This window comes from Monopterus albus, unplaced genomic scaffold (genome assembly GCF_001952655.1).
Source record: "Monopterus albus unplaced genomic scaffold, M_albus_1.0 scaffold268.1, whole genome shotgun sequence".
Classification (NCBI taxonomy): domain Eukaryota; kingdom Metazoa; phylum Chordata; class Actinopteri; order Synbranchiformes; family Synbranchidae; genus Monopterus; species Monopterus albus.
The window spans coordinates 104,834-115,396 of record NW_018128148.1 but is presented as its reverse complement, the minus strand read 5'-3'; the positions used below and the strand labels follow the sequence as shown (position 1 = coordinate 115,396).

The 10,563-nt window shown below is 46.4% G+C and overlaps 2 protein-coding genes across 3 annotated transcripts in view; both read right to left on the bottom strand.

Moving 5' to 3' along the window:
- The window catches only part of rnpepl1 (arginyl aminopeptidase like 1), a 10,665-nt gene extending 6,327 nt beyond the window's left edge, over nucleotides 1-4,338 (bottom strand). The window contains 5 exon segments of the mRNA XM_020621839.1: nucleotides 1-84; nucleotides 166-282; nucleotides 1,051-1,202; nucleotides 1,572-1,712; nucleotides 2,390-4,338. The exon segment at nucleotides 1-84 is cut by the window's left edge and continues 1 nt beyond it. Coding sequence (XP_020477495.1) covers nucleotides 1-84; nucleotides 166-282; nucleotides 1,051-1,202; nucleotides 1,572-1,712; nucleotides 2,390-2,881 — 986 coding nt within the window. The 5' untranslated portion in view covers nucleotides 2,882-4,338.
- A 2,296-nt stretch (nucleotides 4,339-6,634) lies between these two features.
- The window catches only part of abcc5 (ATP-binding cassette, sub-family C (CFTR/MRP), member 5), a 23,185-nt gene continuing 19,256 nt past the window's right edge, over nucleotides 6,635-10,563 (bottom strand). For both annotated transcript variants that reach the window (XM_020621838.1, XM_020621837.1), the window contains 6 exons: nucleotides 10,118-10,311; nucleotides 9,764-9,923; nucleotides 9,556-9,634; nucleotides 8,143-8,256; nucleotides 7,865-8,029; nucleotides 6,635-7,724 (listed from right to left, as the gene is read on the bottom strand). In XM_020621838.1, coding sequence (XP_020477494.1) covers nucleotides 7,623-7,724; nucleotides 7,865-8,029; nucleotides 8,143-8,256; nucleotides 9,556-9,634; nucleotides 9,764-9,923; nucleotides 10,118-10,311 — 814 coding nt within the window. In that variant the 3' untranslated portion in view covers nucleotides 6,635-7,622. The remainder of the gene's footprint in view (nucleotides 7,725-7,864; nucleotides 8,030-8,142; nucleotides 8,257-9,555; nucleotides 9,635-9,763; nucleotides 9,924-10,117; nucleotides 10,312-10,563) is intronic.

Below are 10,563 nucleotides of genomic sequence, written 5' to 3'. Positions count from 1 at the left end.
AGGATGGAGGCGATGATGAAGGTGAGGCAGGGGTTCTCCATGGCAACAATGGGGAAGGAAGGGGGGAGGAACACGATGTCACACCTGAGGGACAGGTGAGTCAGATGGTCAGGGCGGTTCCATCAATGCGTTTAATGGTTAGAGTGTGAATTGTTGCTGACTCACCTGCCCCACAGGTAAGGTCCAAACAGGTCCTCGGCCACAGCCAGCCAGCGCTCTACGCTGCCACCCAGCTTCTTCACTGCACAGGACAACAGGCATGGCTCCGCCCACACACGACTCCTGAGGCGAGGTGGAGGTCAAGGGTCATAACTTAATCTAACTCCCTACAAATAAGGGACTTTAACATTTCAGCAGACATCATGGTTTCTGTGCAGATTCATGCACTAAACAGTTCTTCATACATACGGAGTTAGGACACATTCACAGTTCAGTTTGTTTTGAGTCTCACTAGATCCTCTAGACTGAAACAACACTGGGTAGAGGAGCTTCATGTGGATACAAAATAAAATAAATGACATGACTGTGTTAGTAGTAGTGTTGCTCCCAGTGTAGGAGTACTGGGCTGGTTTCTGGCCCTCTGGACACCCTGGTGAAGGGAGAGGAGTCCAGCAGAGTGGTGCTTCAGGAACTATCACTTAAGGAAATGCCCTGAGGCTTCAGCAGGTGTCAGACGCCTTCACTTTCACCTTGTCGACTTCATGGGAAGTGGATACATTTTTGCCCATCAACTGACGCTCAATAACGGCAAAGTGAGAACATGTTAAGGTCAAGCCGTCAATATGTAAAGTGCCCTGAGATGATTTCTGTTGTAATTTGGTGCTATACAAATGAAATTGAACTGAACTGAATGTTTTCAGATGTACAGATGAACTCTGCAGTGCAGTGTGCAAACTGTGACAGGCCCTTTGTGAAGCTGCTGTATATTTGTTTAAACGTTATTCCCTATCATGAGGACATAAAGCTCCCCACTGTCACTCGGAGCACCAGTAAATGAGTAGAAGTGACGGATGCATGGAGCCTGCTGTGTCTCTACAGTCTGAGACAAACCTCGGGCCGACGTCGACATGCTGCAGCTCTCCGGCCACCAGCGCCACCAGGTAGGATGGGACAGGAAGCTCCATGGAGAACTGAAAGACCCGGTCCTGTTTGGAGTACGAGCTCTGAGACGCACTCATCAGGACCGTCACTCCATCCGGGACCTGGGGAGGAAGAGGAGACGATGAAGGCATGTAATGATAGACTGGGGGTTTCAGTCTGTTAGATGTTACTGTGACATACTTCTACCCTTGTGAAACTGTCAATCAGTACGCAACAACTGAATATATAATGAGATGACGTACATATACCCAGCTGACAACACCCGATGAAGACATGATGTGTGTCGGCCTAACAAACTAACTGTGTGGCCATCAGCCCCCTCCTGATTCATGCAATGTGTGTCCTGAAGAAGGTCTTTGGTATGTGCACGCACTGTCCCCAGACTAAATAAATAAATGCAGCTGATATGTGTCCAGGTGACAGAGTGCAGGTGAGCCTGGGGGTGAGAGAGGTTAGAGGTCATGACCCACCCTGACAGTAGCAGTGTATGTGCTCTTGACGGCAGGCGTGTCGAAGCAGGGAAAGAAGGAGCGATTACACACTGAGTGACCCTGAGTGAAGACCAGAGGCCGGGACTGAGTACAGGTCAGCTCCGAGTCCAACCACCAGATCTGCAGACACAGAGACAGCATCATCATCATCGCATTCAGCAGCTGGCGTTCAACACGTCAGTGTTTACACCACAGAAACAGGACAACGAGACCTTGTCAATTCTCTTTAGGTCAGATTTAAATGAATCTGCTCCAGATGTTCTGTGTGGACATTAAACTATTAAAGGAAGCAGCCGATGATTCTGTTTGTTATTCCCCAGAGACCAGCAGCACCAGTGAAGGTGGTGTCCTCACCGCAATCTGAGCCCAGACCCTGGTTCAGCTCATCGCTATGTGCTGTAGACCTCCACTGTTGTCCACCAGCTATTAAACCACCCCAGTGTAGCCGTGTGGCTCACAGGGCGAACTCCCCAGGTTTCCTCCTCAGGAAACAGGGAGGCCGCCTGTTTCTAACAAACGGCTCCAACACGTTGTTCTGTGCAGCGAGAAGCTGGTGGAGCAGCGTGACCAGAGCAGAGACCAGCGACTCTGTCTCTGCAGACACTCTACACACCAACAGCTGTTCTCAACCTGTGCAGCTGTTTGTTGAATACAGACATTTTTTTTAACACTTTACAAACTGAACAATCGATTGATTACTGCAGGAACTATTCAGCAGGTTAATCAATAATAGAAATGAGCCACTGTTTAGTGGATGCTTCCTTTAAGTGCAGGAGTGTGCATGGGGGTCTCCTTACCGCCGGTCCGTCTGTGGTGGTGTAGCGGACTGTGATCTGGATTAGTTGTCCCAGTGTCACGGCGGCTGTTGGCAGGCTGATGTTGAGCGAGGATCCGTAATCCGTGAATGGGTCCACCCGGTATGTGAGGGAGACAGGCTCCTCCTCTCCAGACCCAGGGACCTTACAATCTATGGAGTGGATTAGCAGGGTTGGGTGGGAGTCCAGTACCAGGGTGTGGACCCCCAGCTGTACTGGGACCAGGTCCAGGACCAGCCAGCCGCTCATTTCCTTCACAGCAAAGTTCAGCCGCAGGTCCAAGTGGAAGTGTCGCAGCTGAAAGCACCTGAAGTTAGATGCCGAGGCCACGTCCACAAGGGGGCACCGCGGGGATCCGGGACCTGGACCCGGTGATGGCCGACTGGAGTCCCCCACACACTGGGCCCCAGAGACTGGCGGGGATTTACGGCAGCAGCAGAGCGAGGTGGGAGTCTGGTGGAGCTCTGCCATCATGAGCTAAACATGGGACTAAACCCTGCTTAGACCTGGACTAACTGCATCCAATAAGAAGCAGAGGAGCCAGCACTGTCAGGACAGTCCACATTCAAAACCAGTTTTAAACCAGAGGCTGTCTACACTGCGCCCTCTGTAAGCCAGGTCAGCCCTTCAAGTCCCCACTCAGCCACAGTGTAACAAAACCTCTAAACCACAAAGAAAGAAGGACACTTGTGATCCAGACCTGAGTTTAAACCTGGACTAGCTGAGTCATCAAACTAGTTCAGCCTGATTAAGCCTCAGTGTAACCAAACTCAGACTAGTTTTAAATGACAATCAGACGAGTGCTGTTAGTGTATAACATTACACAAACACCTGATTCAACTCAAATCCAGTAGAAAACACCAGTAAGGACACTTGAAATGAACTGTGTCTAACCCAGGACTACTTGCTTGTAGACCCCAGTAAACCCAGTAGATACCACATTTATGACCCAGTTTAACACTGGGCTTTTTTTTACCAGCCTTTAAACTCAGAAGAATGAAACCAAGTTAAACAGATACTGTCTAAATGTAATCCAGGCCAAACTACATTCAAAATCCATTAAAGAAAAGTCTGGTCTAACTTCTAATGGTAAATAAACACCAGTAAGGACACTTGTGACTCAGACCTAAACTTAAACCCAATACTATTTATAGTTATGACTCAGTTTAACACAGGAGCAGTGGATCAACTCTTAACTCAATCTGAAAACTCAGTTTTAGCCAATTTACCATATTTAGTCCACATTTAAACCGAATTTTAAACCACTGAATAACTGAAACCAAATCAAAAACCGACTAAAGTTAACTGAACTCAAAACCCGCATTAAACGGTAAAAACGACACCTAAGAACCGGGTCTAACCCTGTGAACTCACCATTAAAACCCATTTTGCCAGCCGAGGCTAGCTGCTGTGTAAATTAGCACCTTTAGCTTTAGCAGCAAACCAGCTTTGAAAAAGAGGCACTTTAAGCGAAGTCAAAGGTCAAAAGAGCGACAGCGCTAAGTAACTTAACCAACCTGGATAGCACAGACGGCTAATTAGCGGAAAGTCTCATTAGCATTAGCACCAGAGAGCGCATTATGAGTGGCTTTAGAGGACTAACAGTTTATGTAAAATCCATCAGGACCCGGAGCAGAAGAACCAGACAAACACCGGCTCCTCCTGTGAACTCAGACGGGCTCCCTGCTAGTTGTCCCGGTCACTGAGTCCAGATCCTCCCGGTGGTTTTCCCACTAGCTGGTGTTAGTGTGTGTGTGTCGGTGCTGGGGGACAGAGGAGGAGAAACAAAGAGCAGAGTCTGATCCAACAAAGAGGCAGAAGACACCACAGGACACTCGAGAGGACACCGGAGGATCTGCTCCGGACAAAACAGGAAGTAGCAGGAAAAAGTTTGTTCAGGCCGGAGGGGGGCGCTGCAGAGCTGCACAGAGCCGGGTCAAAGGTCAGCAGCAGGACTCACATTAACCTCATTTAATTGAACCACACTGAAGTCTTTCCAGTTCTTGTACCATACTAACTCTGAGAGACAAGACAGTCCAAGTAGCTTCAATACAGTGCTGATTTATTCAATGAACACAGGTAAAAATTAACATTACACGCTCAGGTATCTTGAACTTCCAACATGCACGCAGGCAGATGAAAGATGAAAGACCCCCGAACCGAGCAGGCCCTATACATTTATCACTTAGGTTGGGCTAGCCCCATACTACACAGAAACGCCAAACCGTGACGTCTCTGTTACCAGCTTTGCAGCTGGTCATAGCAGTAGTCAAAACATGAAGAAAATCAATGTGTGAATGTGTGTGTGTCTGTTGATTAAGTGGTGTGTAGCTAAAAACATTCTCACAGACTTCTAGTAACATGTCGTGACTTAAACATAAGAATATATTATGGCTAAGGCTACAGTTATACACGTCATAATAATAATATTAAACACCCTGTCTGCTGACAGTCATCAACTCTTCTCTCTAGTTATCCTTGCCCAGATGTACCCTGTAGAAACTCATAAGCATGACTAAGCATTTAACAGTCTAACTAGACATCCTATCTCCACTAAACATTTCTAATACATAAAGTATCTATCCAATTTCTATCTGACTAAAAATACCTAACAAAACTGAAGCAGTTTATGGTTCAAAGACCACACAGAGAGTGCCCCCGGAGCTGGAGAGAGCTCATCCACCCCTGAAGAAGTTACATGTTCAGCTGATTTAGGACAGGAAGCAGAACAAATGACTAAATGTTAATGCACTGTTGCTTTCTATGTCACCTACCTAAAGAGCAGAAGCAAACATAACTGTGGCACACACAAACGTCTGGATGCCGGCTGACACTCGGCCGTCACTGTTTGTCATAATGTTGTCTAACACGAGTGCAGCTCAGTCTTAAACAATCATCATGAAGTTAGACACTCAAAACGGGTCAGCACCATGAGACAAGCATTAAAATTAACATTAAATAATAACGTTTCACTGAGCAGCAGAAACAACAGGAAGTGATACAAAGTTTTGGTCTTAAAATAGTTTTATTGACAGGCCACCAACCTGCGAACAAGGCCGCTATCAGTCATGCTAAGGCTGTTAGAAAAATACAATGGACAACACACTGACATTTGAGAACTGATCTGTGTTTTCACATCAAATCACAAGCTGATCCTCATTTAGCTCTTTGAAGGAAAACTGTTCTTTTTCTTTTTTATAGCCAGGCTTTTATTTTGGTGGTGAAGCTGCAGAGACAGGTCTGACACAAGTCTGGTCCTTGGACCATCAGGTTGTCAAAGGCAGACATCTGACAGCAGCAGAAATGATGTCAACACATCAAGGTAAAAGTAATGAGCTCTTTTTACAGAGTGACAGCAGCAGACATTAAATAAAGCATAAAAACATTTCAAGCCAACAAACAGCAGTTTACACAGTGACTGGAAGAAACCACATTTTTCTAAAAGAAAACACTAACTGCTCTCCTTCGTCAGGATTCATCTTCAGTCCAAAACAAGATTCCACAGATCAGAGACCAAACTGAACAATGTCGATTCACTTTAACTGAGTCTCCATGAAAATGTAGAACAACTGATCTGCAGATGAACTCAGGCTGGGAGACGTAGAGAAGATCTCATCAAACATGTCTGAGAGCTCTTCAGTAGCTTTTCTCACACCAACTAACTCCTACAACACCTCTATAATGTGACCTCCAAATGTTTCGTCTGCCTGGACTCATTTCAGTGGGACATTTCACCAATTATCAAAGCAGTGCTCCCACTTTAACTTCCTGTCTGTACAGGAAGCGTGCAGTGTAGAAACTGACATCTTCAGTTTGAGAATTTTAACATTTGGGTAGTTTTATGACAGAATGTAAAACATGAGAGTCAGACAGCTGATCAGTTAGGTCCGTCCTGGCTGTCAGAATTTACTACATGTTTATAACAGTATGAACTCAGACTTCCGTCAAACCTACGGTAGTATTTCTTCATGCACAGTAGTCAGAGCTATAGTTTGACTGTTACACACAGTCCAATGTCCATCACATGGTCCATTTCAGAGGCTGGATATAAATATGGATGATGTGTCACCACTCCCTGCCACTATGCAAAAGTGAAACCAAAATATTGTGAATACATTTTGCTTTTGTGACACATTTTGCAACCAGATTCTGCGCAGTAGAGATCAAGTAGCTGAGTAACATATCAGTCCACCAATTAAAGCTGTCAAATTACACTCAATACACCCCTTTATATATCATGACATAGTTTATTAAAAGCTAACTGAACAGAAAAACACCCACTTGAACACACACCAGTGTGAGAATATCTACCAAATGTGACCCTCTGGGAAAATTTTATCTGATTGGTAGTTTTAGGTTTTATTTTGGCTCATCTCCCATCAGCTAATGTGGAGGGGCCGGGATTTATGACCTAGTGTGGAACCAGTCATCAGGGTGTGATCGACTTCTGGGAGCTTCACACCGTCCACCTTTAAATACAGCATTTGCTTTTATTACTGTGGAACAAATAAAACATTCATAATAATATTAACAAAATGTGTGTTGCACATGCTGCAAAAAAATGGTATTTGAAATAATATTTACAAACCAGCTTCCAAACCAAAAAAGAAAAATATATTTATTATATATGTTCATAACCTCTGACAGTAACCTGCACCATTGTACTGAGAAGTTAACCATCAGCTAAGCTAACAGCACGCAGTAAGTTAGTTAGCTGTAAGCTAGCTAACGCTGAACCTAACGTTTTAAAGTTACCGCTGTGTGTGGTGGATGTGGTCATGTAACCTTTAAAGCAGACTATGTAAACAAAGTGGTGGGCTGCCTGAGGTCAAGAGGTCAGTTATCTGTCCTTTAACCAACCTCCCCCCTTTTCTAAACATCACACAGTAACTCACAATGCCTTTATGACAATAGAACAAATAAACATATGAAGAAGAAAAACTATGGACCTGGTTCATATCAGGTCATAAACACAGAAAACGTCTTCATGTTGCAAAAAAGCAACAGTAACTCGGTGAGATGACGATGACATCAACAACTTCAGAGCAGCTCTGAGATCAGTTTTCATCTTTAAAATTTACAGTACAGGAACAGGAGGAGCACCTCAGATCAAACAGGTCCTGCAAGTGTTCTTCAGCTGATGATTTCTACTGACTTTACTGGGATAACTGGGATAGAGGAGACCTAATGTAAACCCTGGCCTCCACCTCAGTCTTCATCCGCGGACAGAGATCTTGTTTTCCACAGCAGCCAGCATCGAACACAGCCGCGAGTTCTCATTGGCCAGCAGTTTGGACGGCTCGTCAAACTCCACCACCTGCAGCGATCACATTGAAAGAAATCATATTTACCTGCACTTCTTCTCTGTTCTCATAACAAACTTCATCTTTCACAGGCTGATAAAACCACACACCTGATTGTCTAGGTACTGAGCTCTGATTGGTCGGAGTGGCCTACCTGTCCCTGGTTGAGCACCATGATGCGGTCAGAGGCAAGCACAGTGTGGAGGCGGTGGGCGATGGTCAGGGTGGTGCAGTCCTGAAACGACGTCCTGATGGTCTCCTGAATCAGAGCGTCTGTCTCTGGGTCCATGGCTGCTGTGGCCTCGTCCAGGATCAGCACCTGAGACCAAAACCAGCCAATCAGATGTCAGGATCCAGGGGGAGACAGGGAGCATGAACCTGTATCTCTCAGACCCGTCTGTCTCTGTCTGAGTTTACCCGTCTCTCCCTCACCTTACACTGCCTCAGCAGAGCTCTGGCGACACACAGCATCTGTCTCTCTCCCACTGAGAAGTTTTCTCCATTCTCCACCACCTCTGACTCCAATTTCAGGGGCAGCTGGGACACCTGACAGAGAAACAGGAAGTCAGTGAGACAGGTGATAGTCAGACTGGCGGTGCACTGTGCTACTTTCTGGTCCAGGTTCCCCACTAATGGTCCACTTGGATATTCAGAAGCTTGCTGTGACATCTGGTCACAAATTGTTTTTACAGAAATCAAAAAGAGAATTGGTTTCCAGTGAGAGGACTACAAAGAGCTGAGAGGTTCTTACTTCTACAGCCTGTGACTTAATCCTCGTGTGAAGCACAGGATCTTTCCATACAGGCGTATAACCGAGCGTGTACCCTTTATCGCAAGTTCTGTTTTTTGTTCCCACTCCCATGTCATTACATGTACGATGTGTGAACATATACTGAATGGTTTAGAGGTGAAATGGGGACTTCAGCGAGTTCACAGGCGTCATATTTCTGCAGGTCCGTGTTCTGCTTGTTCAGCAGCTGTTTGATAAACCACTCATACAGTCTCTGGTACTGGCTGATTTTGTTGCACCATGAGCAACGAGCATTGTGGTCGCTGACTTGATGCTCTCTGTTCAGCTGTGTAGAGAGGAGTGCAGCCCCGCCCTCATAAACAGGGAGTAGAAAAGCAAAGTGGAACAGACCCTGTCAACACTTCGCATTCCGCTGAGTTACAGGCATGGGAACCTCTTTTCTCAACACAAAGATTAAATCTGAGTGGGTCGATGACAAAGCCGTGCTTGCCCCGCCCTCATCAACACCACTGCATTCCATTGAACAAGGCAGTTAACCCCAGTAGGTGACCAGCTCCGTGACCAGCAGGTCAGTCTGTACAGGTTGAATGTGTTCAGCGTGTTCTTGCAAAAGAGAGGAGGCCTCTCAGTGGAACTACCCTGAAAAAATAAAGGTTAAAAACTCTAAAATCTTCACAGTGTGTCAGTTTCCTCTAGATATGCACATGTCATACAACCAGTTTGGGAAGGATGATGGGGGACAAGCTGGTTGGAATAACACTCAGTTATATTTTCAGTTGTTGCCAACCAGAGACGTTCATGAGTTACAGATTGTTAGTCTGGGTCAAATCTAGTCTCCGAGTTCAAGTGCAAGTCCGTCCGAAGCCTATTTATGTCCCGGTCTCTGTTCTCAACAGGGACACCGTTTTCACTACTTCAAGCCACTGTGTGAGTCTGAAAGCTACAAAACGTCACAGGAGAACCTAGGGATCAGTCCTGATGTCTGCATCATCGGTCTGTAGGTGAAAACTAGTGTTTTACACCCTGCAATAACAGCCTGTGTATTCCTATGAGAATACTCTGTAAATACTTGAAAGTATTGTGTTTGTACTCACACACTCCTTCATGTGACTCCTCTCCAGAGCATCCCAGATCTGCTCCTCAATGTACTGGTTAAAGGGGTCCAGATTAGACCTGGAAACACACATGCACACAATCACGTGATCTGATGTGGTCTCGGGGTCGCTTCAGGATCATGGTCATCCTGTTTCCACACCTTTGAGCAGCTGTAAACACCAGGTGTTCTCAGGTGTTCCCACCTACCTGACCGTCCCGCTGAACAGGACCGGGTCCTGGGGGATGATTGACAGTTTGCTGCGGAGGTCGGCCAGTCCAATGTCACTGATGTCGACATCGTCGATCAGGATGGATCCTCCACAGTATTCAACCAGCCTGAACAAGACCACACCCAAAGAAGACTTCCCTGCACACAGACAGTCAGGCAGACAGACAGAGAGACAGAGACAGGCAGGGAGACAAACGCAGGTAGAGACAGACAAAGGGTGAGACATAGAGACAGACAGAGACAAGCAGAGTGAGACAGGCAGACAGACAGGTATGATGTCTCCTAGTCTTGTTAAAACCTTTCACCTCCATAGACTCAGAACCCTGTCCTACCTGACCCGGTCCTGCCCACAATGCCGACCTTCTCTTTGGGCCGAATGGTGCAGGAGATCTTGTTCAGGACCAGGGGCAGGTTCTCCTGGTACCTCATCTCCAGTTCCCTGAACACCAGCTCCCCCTGCTGGGGCCAGTCAGCTGGCGGAGCCCGACCTTTGACCCTGGCCGGGGCCTCCTGGGACAGAGACTGAGACCCAGACAGAAGATCATGAAATGTGATTCTCCAGGCTGGGACACATTTACACTGATGACACACAAAGTGAGCAGACCCCTTTGTTAAAGGCTAACGCTGGTGAAGTGGACCACTGAACTCCACCACACACACTCTGTGGCGGAAGAAACTCGGCCTCAGTTGACCTGCAGCCAGACTGCAGCATGAATAAAGTGTCACCTTCCCACTGACTGCACTGACACTTGATTCTGAATCACATTGTGATACCAAT